General features: G+C 54.0%; 5 protein-coding genes across 5 annotated transcripts; 2 read left to right on the forward strand and 3 right to left on the reverse strand.

Annotated features, from left to right (window-relative positions):
• Window positions 1–954: 954 nt before the first annotated feature.
• Window positions 955–2,171, forward strand: B0T26DRAFT_752312 (uncharacterized protein; the record flags this gene model as incomplete). Its single annotated transcript, XM_060445508.1, has 2 exons — window positions 955–968; window positions 1,625–2,171. The coding sequence occupies 2 exons, from the start codon at window positions 955–957 to the stop codon at window positions 2,169–2,171; spliced, it is 561 nt and encodes a 186-aa protein (XP_060297177.1).
• Window positions 2,172–5,059: 2,888 nt separating this feature from the next.
• Window positions 5,060–6,597, reverse strand: B0T26DRAFT_647649 (Alpha/Beta hydrolase protein; the record flags this gene model as incomplete). Its single annotated transcript, XM_060437916.1, has 4 exons — window positions 5,060–5,859; window positions 5,931–6,003; window positions 6,077–6,327; window positions 6,471–6,597. 4 exons carry the CDS (start codon window positions 6,595–6,597, stop codon window positions 5,060–5,062), a joined length of 1,251 nt encoding a protein of 416 aa, XP_060297178.1.
• Window positions 6,598–7,576: 979 nt separating this feature from the next.
• On the reverse strand, window positions 7,577–9,492 carry B0T26DRAFT_741381 (xylulose kinase-like protein; the record flags this gene model as incomplete). The annotated part of the gene is made up of 3 exons (XM_060443955.1): window positions 7,577–8,821; window positions 8,896–9,341; window positions 9,438–9,492. The coding sequence occupies 3 exons, from the start codon at window positions 9,490–9,492 to the stop codon at window positions 7,577–7,579; spliced, it is 1,746 nt and encodes a 581-aa protein (XP_060297179.1).
• Window positions 9,493–10,415: 923 nt separating this feature from the next.
• B0T26DRAFT_619878 (UNC-like C-terminal-domain-containing protein) lies at window positions 10,416–13,031 on the forward strand (the record flags this gene model as incomplete). The annotated part of the gene is made up of 3 exons (XM_060436056.1): window positions 10,416–10,725; window positions 10,786–12,081; window positions 12,157–13,031. Coding segments are annotated over 3 exons (2,481 nt in total), but the record flags the coding sequence as incomplete, so codon positions are not given.
• A 1,061-nt stretch (window positions 13,032–14,092) lies between these two features.
• B0T26DRAFT_647971 (RNA recognition motif 2-domain-containing protein) lies at window positions 14,093–16,738 on the reverse strand (the record flags this gene model as incomplete). Its single annotated transcript, XM_060437961.1, has 11 exons — window positions 14,093–14,241; window positions 14,303–14,417; window positions 14,466–14,536; window positions 14,607–14,679; window positions 14,732–14,749; window positions 14,802–14,832; window positions 14,890–15,011; window positions 15,060–15,614; window positions 15,668–15,925; window positions 15,983–16,156; window positions 16,217–16,738. The coding sequence occupies 11 exons, from the start codon at window positions 16,736–16,738 to the stop codon at window positions 14,093–14,095; spliced, it is 2,088 nt and encodes a 695-aa protein (XP_060297181.1).
• Between the last annotated feature and the right edge of the window lie 1,533 nt (window positions 16,739–18,271).

Here is an 18,271-nt window from a genome sequence, read left to right on the forward strand (position 1 = left end):
GCGTTTGTGGAGAAAAGTGGACGCTCGAGTGTGGTAGTCCTAAGGACTGTGACTGTGGCGAGGTGGCGAGCTGGTGCGGTTGTTGTGCATGAGAATAAAGAGCGTTGACGGGCGGGCCTGGGAAAAAAACGGTTGATGGAGGTTGCAGATGCAGGTGTGGTGGAGAAAGCTGCAACTGGGATGATGGCTGTGATAGCAGTCCCTGGTGCGCCAGCGGCTGTGGTTGACGAGGTTCGCTTTGTGGTTGACAGGCGGGGTCGCGAGAGTAAATCGCTGAAAGGTCCGGGGATTTGGGAGCATAGGTGCCGTCACCCGACATGACTTTTCAACCCCTGAAGAGGTATCTTACAAACCAAAGCAGGGTGTTTTTCGTTTTAACGCCAATGGAAACAAGATAAGATAAAAACACTCTGAGTCCTGAGCTTAAGCCCCACTTCAGCAGAAAGGAAAACCCGGCAACGGATCCTGGTCCTTGATTGGGTAGTGGAAGTTGGTTCCTTTATTTCAAGGTTCCGTTCTGCCCTTTGCCGCGTTTCGTTGGTTCGTTTCGAGCTTTTTTGTGAACACCGCCTTTGTCTACTTGCGGGGCATAAAGTCGTTTCCAGTAACAGGAGCTTGGTCCAGTTTGCCGTAGGATGAAAGGGCCCGGGGAGCTTTGGCGTATTCTAGTGGGGGGGTTGGAACCTACAAGTAGTTAATCTCACCTGCCCCTGGTCAGAATTCAGTCAGAGTGTGGCTGGGGGAAGGTAATGGATGGAGGGGTTTGAGCTTGGTGGGGCTAATAATGCAGCATGACAGTAGGCGGGCACCAAATCCCTCGTGCTTCTGGTCTGGCCCTTCCGTCTCCGTCTCCACTCCACAGTGACAGGCGCCTGCCCGATATGTGAAATGGCGGTCAGAAGCCTTGTCTCTGGGGCTCAAAGTGGCCGTAAATGAGGTATACAGGAGTCGAAAATGGGGCTCCAGAAGTGCACCGAATAAAATTGCGGGTCTTATCTCTCATCTTGATCAAAACGGATTTCGTATCGAGTTTAGCTGATAGAATGCCGTTTTTAGAAACGCCCATTACTCCGTCTTGCATAGACACGTAAAATAGATCAGCAGCACCCTAGGCTGTACGAAGGCGGGCAGGTAGGCGGTGTAGACCGGCAGCATAATACTGCCACAAACGCGGGACATATCCTCTCCCTTCCAACTTCCACTCCTCAACTATTTCCACTTATTCAACTTACTCCATATGGACCAAGCAGCTCATACTACCGGTCCTAGCAGACTAACAATATACTCGACGTGGACCAAGCAGCTACCAGCGTTAGGAAACTAACTTGGGTGGGACCTCGGTTAGTGTTGAAGGCAATTCCTTCCCGACAAAGAGAAGACTCTACCTTACCCCCCACCTCGTCCAGTATCGCCTACAAAAAGGTCGGCATCCGCTATTTTTCTCCCAACAACATACTCCTCAATTGACTGGTTGCCTCCCCTGATCACAATAATACAACCTATCTCAAATCGATTCACAATCACGACGGTACATCAACCATAGTGCTGAACCTCAGGTCATGTAAGTACGTCGTTCCGTCGACGACGTCCTAGGCTAACCCTTCTTTTGACCGTCAGGTGGCAGAGCTAAGCAGGCTTACAATACCATTATCGTTGCAGCAACCCACCAGACGGTCTCCACCGGCTCCCAGTTTGACGATGGGTGGTTCCTCTCCGACTTTTACGCTTCCAACTACCTCCTGAAAGGTTCAGTTGCCGACCAAGTATGGCTTACCGCTGCCGAGCCTAGCAAACTGTTGAAAATGCATGGCCCCTATCACCACGGTACCCCTTCTGAGTATTCCAAGGTCGTCCTCAGCCCTGAGCTTCTCGAATCTGAGATCACTCCTGTGACGGTCGTTCCGCCCGCCCAGATGATTGATAGATTTCTCGACGAGGTCTCCAAAGCCGCTGCTCGCGCCAAGGGCGAGCACCCCATGCTTCTGGTGGTGTTCTGTCACGGATCAGACGATTATAGACTCCTCCTCGATAGTGGTAACTCCGGGAAGGGGTTTAGCATTGTGCGGCTCAAGGGCGCATCAGGAAATGCCCGAGCCACCTTGCTCGTGGCAGCATGCTACTCGGGTGGATGGGTGGTTGCGCCCGACTTCAACAGCACAGCACAGCATTAGCAGCCGCTACCTCTCTTGATGTGTCCTTATCGTTCCCAGTCTCAGCAAGCCTAGGATGAGTTTGCGGATCCCTCTTCGCTGGAGCGATCATCGACGCGCTCTCCAGCGCCTCTTCGCCGTTGCTCGCGCAGAAGGAGGCGAGGAAGGAGCTAGACGACAGCGAGGGCTCAGAAAACATCCAGCCCGAGGAGCCAACCGAAACACAAATAGAAAGGTATAACGAGTTCTGCCGCTCCGTTACAACCGTGCTAAAAGCGCCGGGTGTCTCTGATGCCTTGACTGAGAGGTTTTGCTTCAGCACCCACGACGACCAGTGGACTTTTTCGTGGTCTAGGAGAACCGCAATCCCTTTGGTCCGCTTCAAGGAGCGTTGGGATAACCTACCTACGTACCCCCGCCAAGTGTTCCCGGACGCTAGCTCTACGGAACCTGTCTCTCTGTCCGGCGGGGTTCAATTTAAAGACCAGGAGCATGCACGAGTCTACACCATGGTATAGTAGTTTCGCCAACTCTACTCGGGCGATTGGAATGGGGGCTATGAGGGCCGTGTGGCGGCCGCGGTTCAATTCTTCCTCAGGCTCAAGTCAACAACCTCGCCCGTCCAAACGGAGAGAGCTGCATACGGTGCCACCTACACGAATTTCGGTTTATTACGCGAGGTGAGAACCGGGAATGGCTCGGTCGACAGGAGCTGGTATGGACGATAACGAGGGACGGCGGCGCATCCATTGTCCCAGCAGCACACCAGGGACCACCTCGCTTCGCTCGCCCTTTCAGCTACGTATCATGTGCCATCGCCGAAACATACCACACACCAGAGACAGAGGAGGAAGCGCGCCGTACGGCACAAGCATACTGCGATTACGTTAAGGGCTAGAGGCAACACTTCCTCGACGAGGCCGTCCGCCCTTCGGACATTCGACGCAAGGGTCAGGACTGGCTGCGGTCGATTGGTAGAAAGATCCGTTCCTTCTCCCCCGTCATGGGCTCTCGGTCATCAACCGAATATGGCGAGGTATAGAGTCGGCCGCTTGGGATTGTGGAGGCTCCCTCTCTACCAACCCCCGGTCAGTAGGGACCGGTGGATGACAAGTTGCTGTAAGTCAGGTAGAGGGGAAGAGGGGAAGGGGGGAAGAGGGACTTATCGATAACCGCCGGCATATATACCCAGAAGAAACCTTATAGTAACTAATTAGAATTGACTTTGTTGAGCTACCTAGTCCCTGAAGATGCAGGTGGCTTGTGACTTTCACATGAGCCTGATGCAAGACGCAAGACGCAAGACACCCCCCCTTCTTAGAATCAACACAGCAGAATTCCGAGAAGTTGTCTCCATAGCAATACTAATGCAGTGAGGTGGGTGTTCAGGATTACGAGCAGCGCCTCGGGATTTCCTGCCCGGCCACCGTCCGCCTTCTAACCGTCCACGCAGAGCAGCTGGGCAGCACGAGAACCTCCGACCTAAGCCTCAAAAGACCTGTCAAGGGGAGAATACCAGGGCACAGTAGCTTATTCAAGCTGCCCCTCAACCACAAACAACCAGCAGTGTCAAGTTGGAGCTTTGCGGCTGAAGCTGACGTGAGATGCGGCACCGAAAGCTGTTGCCTTCATGCTGTCTCTCCTTGGCCCTCGGCACCAGCTGTTGGATGGATGTAATCCAAGCTCCCGAAGTCCAGAGCTTCGCCAACAAGAAGAAGATGCAAGATGGGAGACGGTTGGAGCAGGGTAGGGGCTGGTGGTGGAGGGAATAGTTATATTCGAATACGGATACATGCAAGCAATTGACTTTGGGTAAATGGGGCTGAAGGCGGGGCTCGGTCGGAAGAAGAGTCGAGCAGAGAGAGGTGGACGAATTGAGAACCTGGGAAGCTTGGGGAGCTTGGGGAGCTTGATGGGAAAGCGGTGGGTTCATACGGGCTCGGTAAAGGCAGGTACCTCGAGTCTTGATGGTTGCGAGGCGAACCTCGGATGGCGCTGGCAAGATTTTGGGTCGGGTCGCAGATGCGGATAGTGGAGGCGGATGGCGCGTGGGGACTGTCGATGTGGATGGGATGGAGCTGCTGTAGGCATCTTGATTACCTTATATGCACAGGGGGCTGCTCATGCACCGCCGCAGGCAGGCCCACACCACCTCGCCTGCCGAACTGTCCAAGCTACCTAATAATGGAAGGGGGTCGTTCTTAGCCTGGGCTGATTGGGTAAGGCGGGAACACAGGGAAAATTTACCTATCCACTGGAAGAAAAAGCGAAGACCAAACCTCAGGGTAATTCCTCTTGCATCATCAGAACTCACGCACAACATGATGTGACATGTTTTGTCCACCGAGCGTTATTGCTCAATGGATCTGGATGCCGCCTCCATGATTATGTTTCCCCCACGGAATACCCGGTAACTATGGAGCTGCAATGGCTGCTTTTTCAACTCCCGACGGCATTCCAGGCCCAACTCGGCTAAAGAGAAACCCCACATCACCCATTATCACAGGATCTACCTACCTTAGGTAGACACCTTAGGCAGTTAGGTAAGGTAACTAGTTACCTCACCAATCGACTTCCTTGACCAACAACTCGGAGAGTTGCGGCAGCAATGATACAGCACCCGTTAGTCGTTGCTACCGTTGCACAATCGGAGTCGCCAATGCCCCTGAAAGATTCCCAAGACGATTCTCATCAACTGCAGAATGGCATAAACCGAATGCCAGTCCGGGTAAGCCATGCTCGTGTTATCATTTTATATTTCCTTTGTGTATTCATGATGACCCTTCAAAGAGCACATTTGAAAAGCCAAAGACTGCAGAACTCTAGTGTTAAAGAAACCGAGTCTAGCCTTTTCTAACTATGGTTTCATCAACACCTGATATGTCGATGACGGCATAAAATTACTTGATCTAATCTGACACATGCACACCTATACCCTCATCACTACAGTTGCCCTGATTCTGTTGAGGGATACGCTCTCTAATCTCTTTGGTGATAGTAGTTAGCCCGTATAGTCGCTCCTTGCGGCTGCTCGAGAGAAACAAGGACGCAACAGGCCACGCGTGAATGCCGCCACTCGCACGTTTGGATCCGATAATGACACCTGATTCTCTCAGGAGTTGGATCAGCTCGTCTATCTCAGGCGCAAAGACTTCCTCCTCCCCGTAAGTGATGAAAACACCTCCTGACGGACTTGACCGCTTCCACCAGGTTTTATCCTTGCAGCTGCCTGGCGATGCAGCTGCCTCGTTTATCGAGACACTGCCGCCTGCGAACTGCCGGCCGTAGCGATGAAGCTGCTGCACGTCGAGAAAATCGCTCTTCGTGTTTCTATGCCGGGGCGAAACAAGCGTCACCCAGGGCGAAATGAGTAGAGCTAGCGCCGGCTTCATGAGGCGGCCATCGTGATGGGACTTGGTGCCATTCAGCTCCTCCTTTGAGCCTATTTGAAGCAAAAGACTCAGGATGAGCAACGCGCCAGCCGAGTCTCCGCCGATGCACACAATCGAGGGATCTTTTGCCTTGCTCAACACATGTCGATAGCCTCGGATAGTCTCGTGGAGTTGGGTGGGGAACGACGCCTCCGGAACAAGCGTGTACTCCAGCGCAAATATGGCCGGGTTCTTATACCCGGATAACGTCAGGACCGACAGCCACGTCAACAGAAACTCGAGGTAGAAGTAGGTTGAGCCCATCGAGAAGCCACCCCCTAGACTCCGGCAACCGTGTAAGCAGCAGCAAGCGAGCATCCAGGTACGTAGAACAGATAAAACATCTTACCATGAGCATAGTAGAGAACAAAGTCAGGACTCTCTTCGGGATTTCTAATGAGCCAGATGCCCCTGAATGAGTCCTGACGGAGAAGGGAAAGCATGTCAGTAACGACACTGGCGCCAAACTCTGGGCCCTCTGGAGGGCAGACTCACGCCTTCGTGCTCACTCCAAGAGATGGGGGGCCGCAGGTAGCCATGCCGGAGCATGCGGAAGCGGAGAAACGGGCGCGCTACCTGCTTGGAGAAGAAAACACGCCCGACCTTTGGTGGGATGTTGGTAAACGCGTACCGCACGCAGCGGATGACGAAGTCTTCAAAGGGGGATGCCCTCTGCACAAACGGCGACCGGTGTTTGCGCCGTACAAGATACCGGTCCCGGATGAACGCCGTGGGAAGTTCCACAACTTTTTGGTCCGCGGAACCCCCTCAAGTTAGCAAGCGGCACAGAAAGAGAGGTTGGAGGGGGCAGGCTGTCTGTTTCATCTCCTCGTGTTTTCCAACGCAGACGAGGTAGGTAAAAGCGAGCCATAGGCTGGCTGTGACTTACTAAGGAACGGCAGTGCCCGTAAGACGCATGCGAGCGTTTCGAACAGGCCCACGCGCCAAATGAGCTGCGGTGCGAGCAGGATGCAGAAGACAATGCAGTCCAGGTAGGACACAGGCCCAAGTATCATGACCATGTCGGGCTGCTGCAGCCTACCTCACATGGGTAGGTATCTAAGGCAAGTAAGGTAGTGATGACTGCCTTTGAATTGCTGCTGCTGCTCCCCCTGTTGCCAGATGGTAGTTTTTTTTTGCCAACAGCGAGGAGTACAAAACACGAGCCCCGTAATCCTGCCAGCGCCGCATCTGACGTGCCGCCCTCTTCAAGAACCCGATTTGATGTGCAGTCAGCACCCGGCCCAGACATTTGGTAAAGCCAAATCAGCTAGGCCATAGCACGCGCGGCGTCTCGGTGTCTTTGGCACGGTGCGGTTGGTGTTGCACGGCGTGGTGTGGCGTGGCGTGGCGTGGCGTGGCGTAGCGTAGCGTGGTGTGTGTGTAGTGCGTGTGTGTAGTGTGTGTGCGTGGGTGTGTGGTGTTGGTGACGTCCGCTGCTGTTGGGGAAACAGATCGGTCATGAACCCCCCATCTTCATCGCGAGAGTGGTCGCCGGAGTAAGCGGCCGAAGGACGAACCGTGACGAGGGTTGTTCTTGGCTCTGGAGCAGACAGACTAGCTAGATCTGTACATTACATACATATACGATGATCCATGTAAGGTACCACTGGAGGTACCACTGGATACAGAACGTGACTGCCGGGTTCTTACCTACCTCAGGATGCCGACCCTTCCCTTCCATCTTCAAAACAAACATAAACTCGTACCTCTCTGAGCCGCCGGTTAGAAACAGAATATGCTGTCTTCCCCGCATGCGCATGCCACACACATCCTTAGGTACACATGAAGCCTGAGCTTTTCGATGGCCACACTTGTACATACAGGGCGGTCGGGTGCGCTCCGGCTATCATAATCTTGGATGATGAACGAACCGCGGGTGAACTGAATAGCCACGGGGACAAGATTGCGACACACGAAAGGGCTTGGAGTCTTGGATTACACGGAAAAGGTACCAATACCACTTGAATGCCTGGTAGGCATCTTTGTTCGCACCTAGGTATTCCTCGCCTCCTTTAATATGCGCTCCTCCATGTCGCCAAACGCGCCCAGCACGTTCCCGTACTGCTCAAAGATGCCTGCCCTGTAGCCGTCGCCGACCTTTTGGATGGCGCCCTCCTCCTTCCAGCGCCTGCCAATGAGCTCGTCAAAGGTCTCACCGGGGGCCCGCTCGAACGCCCATACAGCCTTGTACGCTCCGCCCAAGGCGCACGCGTTGCCGCCAACGTCGAGCTTGTACACGCCGTCGACGCCGCCCAGCACGTCGCCCATGACGCGCGCAATCGCCGGGTTCAGCGAACCGCCGCCGACGAGGTAGATGCGCCGCGGCTGGGCGGGCAGGATGCTGCTGCTGCTGCTGCTGCTGCTTCTGTCTCCAGCGGGGGCTTCTACGAGTTTCTGGCTGCGCAGACGCATCGACAGCGCCTGCGACTCGATGATGACGCGCGCGTCCGTCTCGACTGGCCACGGCGCGTCTGCCTCGGCCAGTGCCGTACCGTCGGCCGGGTTACACGTGTACCGCCAGGTGCCTGCACGGATGTTGGGAACAATCTCGGGGAGGTAGAAGTACAAGCCTAGCTTCGCGCGGTCTGACGCCGACGCGACATCTAACGGCGGCATCTGCAGGGCGTACTTGTTGAAGTTCTCCCACGGGTCGGAGGATCCTGCGGGGGGTGGAGGGAGCACGTCGCGCACCTTCTCGCGCGCCAACCCGCCGTTCTTATAGCACAGCATGAACATGTACTGGCCTGGCGTGGTAGGATGATTGAAGAAGTGGTAGCTCGGGTCGGGCTTATAGACGGGCGTGATCATGAGGAAGGTGGTGCTGGTACCGAGGCTGACGATGACGTCGAGCGGCCGAAGGGGCAGCGCCAAGATTGTGGCAGGGTTGTCGCCCGTGAAGGGCGCGATGCCGCAGTCCGGCCTGAAGCCGTAGCGAGCCGTAAAGTAGCTGCTGATACAGCCCATGCTGCCGCCGCCATCTTGCCGAACCTCGCCGAGCTTGCTGCGCAGCTCTGCCATCCCGCCCTTGCCGGCCGTCAGCTCAAGAAGTGGCTCCGACCAGTTGTTCCCCGGTATGTCCCAGAGATTCATACCGCACACATCGCTAATATCCATAGGCGCGACGGTGCCGAGAAAGAGCGATGCGAGGAAAGAGGAGACGAGCGAGACCTGAGATGTTGCGGCGTACATGTCAGGGATCTTGCGGCCGAGCCGCATTATCTGAGTGCCGGTAAACCGCTGTTGAAGCAATCTGCTTGTCAGCCATTTTCCATCATCATGATCTGAGCAACGTTCTTCCATGGCAGACTGACATGGTGGGCGGAACTCCCAGTGACCTCGGCTAGCCGCTCTGGCGAGCCGAGCTTGTCGTCGAACTGGTCACACTCGGCCTGCGTGCTGTGGTCCTGCCAGTTTGGCGCAAAGGGGTGGGAGAAGGCACCCTTCAACTGGTCAACGAGGTCCTTGTCCGGCTGCAAGGTGCCGAGCAGGGTCTCGGCCTCACGGCTCCAGTAGACGCTCCCATGCTGCTGGCAGGAGCCGCTGATGCCGTGAATACGGCCCAGGGGCGTCTTCTTGGCTTCCAGACGTTGCAGCACTAGATCCAGAGCCTCGAGCCACATGGCTACGGGTGCAAAGACCTCCCCTTCGACCTCATTTAGCTGGACGCCCTTCTTGATGCCATATTTGGAGCCGAAGTCCTGGTCAAAGTCGACTTTGGCATCGGAGACAACTTGAAGATCGGACTGAATGACGATGGCTTTTGTGATTCGCAAAAGTCGTGTTAGCCAACTTGCTTGGTTACCCGCGGTAGCCCATATCCCCCTCTTGCCCCACAGACTGTGCGTTCACGAACCTTTGAGTTGCTGGGTTGAGAGATCAAACCCGAGGTAGAGGGGGCCGTCAGTCATTGTTGATGATTGTACGTACTGCGGGGCAGAACTAGGGAGGGGCTTATCGGATATCGAGCTGTGAAGATGGAACGACAGTAGCAGGGCAGCTCGGAGAAGGAGCTGGCAAGTGCAAGATCTCAGAGAGAAAAAGATGGCAGGATAGTTTCGCCATCGTTACGCGGGGCATTTTGATCATAAGGAAAGAGGAATTGGCGGCGGGGCAAGTTCCCGTCCCCATCGTCGACGATGACCTCGAATTAGTTTACTATGTAAGTCGAAGCAGGCGGCGCCTCGGCATCGGTAAAATTTCCTGGTAAAGGCCCCAGTTCTTTGTTAAAGCTGGCCAACTAATGATAACTTCGAACTTGCTCCTCCTTAATAACAATTCTTTTTCTCAAAACTATTGGTTAAAACGTCTTTGAGTTACAAGGTAGTTTTACCGATGCTGAGGCGCCGCCTGAGGGGATGCGCATTTAGCCTAATGTCTGGCCAATGCCGGCACTGCGTGTTTAGGGCCGATTTCTCCGATGTAGGAAGGCGGATTGCCCATTGTACCCTAACCCTGTAATGTTGTACGGTGTACTATACATTGCAGTACTGTATTTCGTCTTAACAGCTACACCCCTGCAAGGAACTGGTAAGCCAATTGTGGGTGCTGTCAAAGTCCTGGGCCAGATGCCTGTCGCGATCGAGTTTGACACTCGATATTCCCTAAGGTACTCACCAAGTCTACTACTCTCCACAGCCTCCCTACGGACTTCTCGTGCCCTGCGATCTATCGCACCTAATTGCACGACAGAAAAACACACAGAAAAGCGCCGTTTCCTAGTCGATCTACCGTTCTGGAAGGGCGTCATGGCTAGGTCACGATTCCGCCCAACTAACTGATAAGTTGAGAACACACGATGCGCAGTGTAACGGGTCCGAGATTGGGAGTTGGGGTTACGCTGGCTCTAGCTCTTCTGGGGCTTCAGACAGCTACCGTCCATGGTTTGAGGTCAGCACAGGATGCCGCTCTAAAGGCTGCCGCTGCCTCAGCAGATCCAGACGTCTGCAAGTCCAAGACAATCAACTACATCACCCACACGCTGCCGCAGCAATGTTTACGGACAGCGTGGACGAGTCCCACCCTCTCTGGGACAGAACTGATAAGCGCATCGGCCACTGTAGCCAGGACGACGGCGGCGGCGGCCACAACGACGACAACCCCCGAGACCGCGACCTCGGAAGGCGCCCAGCAAGACCAAGCTGGTCAGCAGAAGCAGCCAGGCACTCACGATGAGGCGGCACCTAAACAAGATCAGGGGCAAGACGACCCCGATGGCCAGGATATTACGGCGAGCTCCTTCATGTCGTTTGAGGAGTGGAAAGAGATGATGTTGCGCAAGTCGGGACAGGATCCCGCCGATATCAAGGGCCGTAAGCAGCGCGAGCCCCGTGGCGGCGAGAGAGAGCCCGGCATGGCTCATGGCGACCTGGACAGCCTCGGCGACGACGGAGAAATTGCTCTTGAATTCGACGCCCTGGCCGAGAAGGTCTCTGAGCTGACGGCGTCCTCTCCGGGCGGCGAGGCTACTCCGCAGACCGACACCAGGGAACTCAAAGAGGAGCATATCCTATATGACGACGGAAAAACCCAGTACTACAGAAGTAAGGACGCCGGCAAGACTTGCAAGGAGAGGTTCTCGTACTCGTCGATTGATGCCGGCGCCACTGTCCTCAAGACCAACCCCGGCGCCCAGAACTCCAAGGCAATCCTGGCCGAAAACAAGGACACGTACATGCTGCTCGAGTGCCGGGCCAAGAACAAGTTTGTTATTGTCGAGCTCAGCGACGATATCCTCGTCGACACTGTTGTCCTGGCGAATTTTGAGTTCTTCTCCAGCATGATCCGCAAGTTTAGGATCAGTGTTAGTGACCGCTACCCCGTGAAGATGGACAAATGGGTAGATCTGGGCACCTTCGAGGCCCGGAACTCGCGAGATATCCAGCCCTTTCTAGTCGAGCACCCTCAGATCTATACCAAGTACATCCGCATCGAGTTCTTGAGCCACTACGGGAACGAATTTTACTGTCCCGTGTCGTTGCTGCGTGTCCACGGCACCAGAATGCTTGACAGCTGGAAAGAACCAGACTCTAACCAAGACGACGACACGGAGCAAATTGACGCGCCGGTCCAGGAGCCGCTAGCTGATGACATTCCTACCCAAGAACCCCCTGCTGAGGACCCTGTCTCGACGAGCGCTACTGGGGACATTCCCAATAACCAGACCATTGTTGAGATGGGCCTCTCCCCCTGGCGGCCAATATTCTTCGAATTCATGTCAGCAGAAACTTGTGAACTGCGCTCACCTAAAACGGACGAACCAACCCCTGTATCGTCAAACTCGAACCAAGACCCGAATAGCTCTGCCGTCCATTCGAACCCCGTGGCCAAACAGTCCGCGACGCCTACTGCGGGGCAGGAGACAGCACAGCCCAGTGAATCAGTCTCGAGTTCTTCACCGTCTCCGTCTTCGTCTTCAGTTTCTGACATGCCTTCCTCCGTCGAATCGTCGTATACTGCCCATCCATCTTCAACACCAGTAAACCAAAATGCCAGCAAGAGTAGCAGCAGTACATCAAACAGCCCCAACCACAAACAATTCAGCAACACTCGTTCTGATGCCTCTAATACGACAGCGGCTAGCCGCTCCTCGTCATCCTCCTCTTCCGCTGCCGCCAGAACAGCTGCAACAAGTAGCGGTTCGGCCAATCCTAGTCCGACCACGCCTCGCAGCAAGACCAGTTCGACAGCTTCTAATGCCGCCTCGGCGTCGCCAACGGTTCAGGAGTCATTTTTCAAGACTGTCACCAAGCGCCTACAGCACCTCGAGTCCAACACCTCGTTGTCGTTGCAGTATATCGAGGAGCAATCACGCTTCCTACAGGACGTGCTGCTCAAGATGGAACGTAAGCAGCTCAACCGCGTCGATACCTTCCTTGACACGCTCAACAAGACTGTATTCGGCGAGCTCCGCAACGTCCGCACCCAGTACGACCAGATTTGGCAGAGCACTGTCATCGCCCTGGAGACGCAGCGCGAGCAGTCGCAGCGCGAGATGGTCGCCCTGTCGAGCCGCCTCAACGTGCTCGCCGATGAGGTCGTCTTCCAGAAGCGCATGGCCATCCTCCAAAGCATTCTCTTGCTTAGCTGTCTTGTGCTGGTCATTTTCAGCCGCAGCAGCGTTGCCAACGGCGGTGGCGTCGGCCCCGGCGCTTCCCCGTTTGACATCGCTTTCCAAGCCTCTCGCTACGCTCTATCGTCATCCTCGCCCTCACCCCACTACCTCTCCTCGCCTGGGGCAGAAACCGGTGGAAGCGCCTCCCGTGCCAACGGCGGCCAATGCACGCCATCACCGCGGCATCAGCACTACCAACAACGCCAGTCGCAGCAGCAGCAGCAACAACAACAACAAAATTACCAACCATCTAACGGTCCTCGCCATATGCACTCCCGAGGCGATAAGACGCTACCGCTGACGCCCACGTCCGAGTTCAGCAGGGAGGGCACGCCCTTGATCAAAGTCGACGGCATCGAAGTTCTGCTCTCCGACAAGGAGTACGACGATGCTAACGATGTTCTGGCTGCAACACCGCCGATGCAATCGCGTCATAACCGCAAGGGTTCGGTCGGTGAGTCCGAGGAGAGATCGCCGGATCAGCCAGATAGTTCAGGTGGGAGTTTAAGGGAGGACGACGACCCACCTTTTGACAGCATGAATCGGCCAGAGTCCGGGGCTGTCATGGCTGACCAAGAGCTGGCCAGGCCGCCGTCGAGAGGCCCTTCTGCGATGTCACAACTAGGTGGCGGCTCTAGAAAGCCACTCCCTGCTTTGCCAGAAGATCCGAGTTAAATCAGTTGTTTGCCATTGTGGGAAGTTAGCTGTTCTTGAATTTTTATGATAACATGTCAAACATTACAACAAACTCCTTGCCGTAGACTCAATTTTGCTGCTACCTAGCGCCGAACTTCCCTGTAGACTGAAAGACGTACAGGAAAAGACGTACATGGATCTTCTTGCTCACAACATGTAGACCTGTATTAAGAGCACTGGTTCCACATTGAGGCCGATGATTATAGAAGAGAAAGAGACCGCTCATTAAGGCGCAAAACCTATTCTGCTATGCCATCGTCTAGCTATACAGGAATCTCCCAATCGCTACTCGACCGTGCTAAGTCTCAACCCCTCCCAAAACCAGATATTGCGGTATGGCACGACCAGCTTTCCTAGACCACCATGGCATCAACGACCCCTTTGGCATAGTCCAATCTCGCTTCTCGCCGACAACCATCGCCTTTACCTTGCTTGTTTCCTTCTCCCTGGGTTGTTTATATTAGAAGAATACTGGGATGTGTATGAATGTTGTGATCTTCCCCCTTCGTTTTCGCCAACTACCTAAACGAACTTGGCAAACTTTCTAAAACCCGAATGTCGAATTACAGGGTGGGTATTGCGATAGAAATTGTGTACACCTGATTGAGTTGTCAGATATGGCAAGCAAGCTGCCCAAGCCAAAGCAAATGCATGATGCTAGATTCATGCTGCAAGAATCGGTTGATATTGTCCCAGTTGAACTACTGGGACGTGTAGAGACCCTGTTGCTGAATGTGGGCATCAAAGTCGTACTCCTCAAGGGCCGCAAGTCGGGTGCCACGATCGTACTGTGATCGGCGGCGGCGCTGCTCATCACGGAAATGCTGGCCAGCATTGGGAGTGAAGAGACCTAATAAAAGAATGCATTAATCCCATGAACCCCATATTCAACGTGAGTTGACAAGACTCACCAACATGCTCTGCATTTTCGCAGCTGCGCTTCATCTTGGACTGGTTGTCCGGGTCAGGAAAGGGCTCCTCCTTCCCAGCCAGGTCGGGTTCAGGGCCGTTCGACGTGAAATAGAGCTGCAAAAGGGTTAGTCAGAGAAAATTCTGCGAATCGGTTGTCTATACCTTCGGCTTATAGTGAGGCGGCTCGAGCATGACCGAGCTGTTACGGAACTTCTGCACGAGGCAGTCCTTTCCTTGGATGGCTTTTAGGTGTTAGTAAGAATCCCTCATTCTGAAGTCTGCTGGGTTGCTTGGAGCACTCACTCGCATAGGAAATCTCTGCAACCTTGTCGCTCTTGAAGCAGTTCCATCGCTGGTTGCCTCGTGCATTCACAAACTTTACATATGAGGTCAGATACTTCGAATCCAAGGGGAGAAGAATGACATACATCAATAATGTCCAGAGGCTACGAGATTGTCAGTAAGAAGCAATTCTGGGGCAGGAAAAGGGGAACTTACATCGACGAAGTTGATGAAGGCGTATCCCACACTAAGACTCTCGGTCAGTAAAAGAATGTCGGTGTTTTGGAGTAGCAGCTTTACTTACTTGCAATCATTGGCGAAGTCGATTCGCAAATACATGAAATCATACTTGCCCCAACTGGACTCATCGACAATGCGTTTAAGCATGGCTTGGTCAACCTTGTTGGGGATGTTGCGGAGCATAATCTGACCTGTCAGCATGTCGTCATTGTACCAAAAATTGGGGCAGCTTACGGTCGTTCGGACATCGATGCCATCCTGGATACGTTTGACATCAACGTGGTTATGATGACCCGCGGCGTTGTAGTACGGGGCTCTGTTGACCCTCATGGCATTTTGGCGACGGTCTTGACGTCCATATACCTGCATGTTTCTGGGGCTGGTATAGTCGCTGTGAAGTGTCATAGGGGTCGCCGGCGGGGTGTATATGGGACCCATGATGGGCACACTTCCAGACATGGGTGTCAGGGGCGTCATGGGAGTCATGCTCTGGCTGCGTGTTGGAGTGTGGTCAACCATATATCGAACTGGTCCTGGGAGTTGACTGTGATAGACCACTGGATACATAGCAATCTGTTGTTGTGGGACATGGAGTGCGAGAGGCGATTGACCATGGCGGCCGGCTGTGGCCAGAGCATTGACAGGCTGCGGCGTCTTGGAAACGCTCATGCCCTTGATCATATCTGCGATATCCTGTATTTGGTTCCGCGAGGAAGCGTAGGTCGCAAGGGGGTCTGGTGCAACAGTCGTAGTATCCGGGTGGTAGAGAGTCAAGAGCACTTGGATTCCCTATATTGCAACTTCTCGTTAGACTTGAGACACGAACGGGCGCATGCACTTACGTTGAGGGAGATCCCGTTGAACTTGGATGCGATGCTTATGGCAACATCGACATCTGAGAACTCGACCAATGCTCGGAATGCAACGTCAATCGCGTCTGCTTGAGGCTGGAACGCGAATATATCTCCCTCGCTCTGAAGGAAACCGTGGACAATCGACTCAATCTGACTGGCGCTCAAGTTGATGCCTCTATCTGGGAGAGCCATGACATATACTTGACCCTCGGAGACAGCTTCGTACTGAGCACCAGGGTTTACAACCTGGCGTTGGGTTAGTTGTGACCTGGTCGGACAGGAGGCAAGGGACGTGAAACAAACCTGGTAGAATTCAGCGGGGTGAATGTACTTGGCACGCCAGTCAGGGCCGCCAAGCTGAACATTCTCATAGATGGTGCGGGCGTCGCGTATGTTGGTGAGTCGAATGTAGACTCCAGTAGTTACTGGCACATGGCGACATTTGCCTTGGCATTGAGAACCGCATCGCTCGAGTTTCTGTCGACATTTGTCAGTCCCGCCTCAAAGGAGAGAGGTAATAGAAGTCATAGAACGTACCGAGATGTAGCCCTCAACACTGTCGAGTGAAACAGCTTTGGAGGGAGCGGAGATGAAGAGGTAACGCGATAAGCGTAACTCGGTGCTGAATCTGGCAGTCGAGTGCAGACCGAGATGCATGTCTGCAGAGGGGCCAATGTTCAATCCCGGCATGCTGTTCAGAGAGCCATGTGCGACCAAGGAGATGGAGACGGGCCGGAAAGCCGAAGCAGTTGGTGACAGCTTCTGCTCCGACTTGGGCGCCGAGGTAGTGCTAGAGACGAAGGGGTCCATCTCCGCCCCGACGGGACCACCCAGGTATCCCTCCGAAGAGAGATTGGCATGGAACCGAACATGGTGGGAATCCGAAGACGCATTGAGACTCAAAGTCTTGAGCAGCTTGTTGGATCTGGCCGAGCTGTCGTCAGGGGAGAAGGCAGTGAGTCTGGTATCTGGGGTACCCTCATGCTTGTACGAGTCGGCACCGCCACTCGAGGAGTGAGGCGAAGACGGGTTAAACGACGTCTCTCGTGCCTGCGCCATAATTCGGCTACGGAGTGAAAATTGGGAGTGGTAGTGGTAATGGGAGTGGGAATAATGGCTGCTCCTGTAGATTCAGGGAAGCGGATGACACGACCGTGGATGGGACCTGACGAGATTCCGAAAAGAGAGATTGATTTCGAAGGCTTCGCCGACGGCGAGGAAAGAGGGAGATAAAGGAAGAGAGAAGAGGAATCCAAAATAGGCTGCTGAGAGGGGACCTGCTGGCGCCTCTCCAAAAACCGTTCGCGCAAGATGTACCCAAGTCGCGGAAGGAGCGTAGGAGGTGAGCAGAATTTATTGAGGGAAGGCGGGAGGGTGGGTTGGAGGCAGACTCTAAACGGTCGGGTAAGATTTCTGGATGAAGAAAGAGCGTGGGTTCGCAGGGACTCTCTCAAGATTTTTGAAATGGAAGGTGCGCGAAATTGTCTTTGACGTTGTGATGCAACCTCTCTGGACGATAAGGTATTTGGTGAAGGTGCTGAAACGATGCTGGCATGGAGGCAGTTGTAGCCTGGCTGCCTTATTTGAAGGAATTGAGCGCCTCTTTTTTCTTGGTAGGCCGCTCTTGTTCCTGTAAGAGGATCCAAGTTGCGCCCGATGAATTATGATTTCTTGTCCTCGACCCTTGACTGTAAAGGTTCTCGGTCACCCATCAGTAGGAAGTAGTGCTAGATGGCAGGAAGGACCGGAAGAGGTCGATCTGCCAGAAGTAGAAGGAACGTGAACAGACTGATAGGGTTTGATGAGGAAATAGCTTTCCGGATGCCCGCGGACGAAGAAAACTTGTATGCATACTAATGGGTGACTCCCGTTCAAGGTAAGGTAGGAGGTGGGTGGGTGGTTCCTACGTTTTAAGACTGACAGAGCTGTTTGCCCACCTGTTTAACGTTAAATTCGTCTTCAAGTCTAATTCCGGCCCCCGAAGGTTAATCAAGACTGCGACATGATGCCCAAATCTCGAGGCCATTCTATTCATAGGTGGCCTCCACCTCGGGCAGTCACCGAGAAGGAGGTCGGACGATATGAAGAGGGTCCTGACTCTTCGGAAGGCGGATCACCTGAATGATATTGAGAATTGCAAACCTGCCCCAATTCCGAACGCCTCGAGTTTTTATCTCACTGTAGAGTGCGGATAATGTTGGAGGTCAGGTCAGGTTCTCTTTCATTGCCAGGATGTCATCCATATGTACAAGATCATGAATGGAATGGGAGCTCGGAGAAAGGGGTCGTCGATAACTTGGCTAGCAGCTGGTATCAGCTGTGACCAGCTGCCAAGCGACTTACACCCACATCTCGTTCACCACCCGATGCTTGGAAAAGCGCGATTGTACAGCACTACTACAGGCAAACATCAAAACCTGGCTGAGGCATAGAAATATTGATTAGTGTTTGCGGGACAATTTCTAGGTCATGATACTAATTTGGGTCCACGAAGCAAACGAGTGGACCTGGAGGTCTTGGGATTGAACTTGGGACGATAAATGCACAGACCATCTGTTCCCTGCATGCCACCGAAGCGCAGCGGGTTCGCGT

The sequence above is a fragment of the Lasiosphaeria miniovina genome, assembly GCF_030549165.1.
Source record: "Lasiosphaeria miniovina strain SMH2392-1A chromosome Unknown B0T26scaffold_4, whole genome shotgun sequence".
In the NCBI taxonomy this organism is placed as follows: domain Eukaryota; kingdom Fungi; phylum Ascomycota; class Sordariomycetes; order Sordariales; family Lasiosphaeriaceae; genus Lasiosphaeria; species Lasiosphaeria miniovina.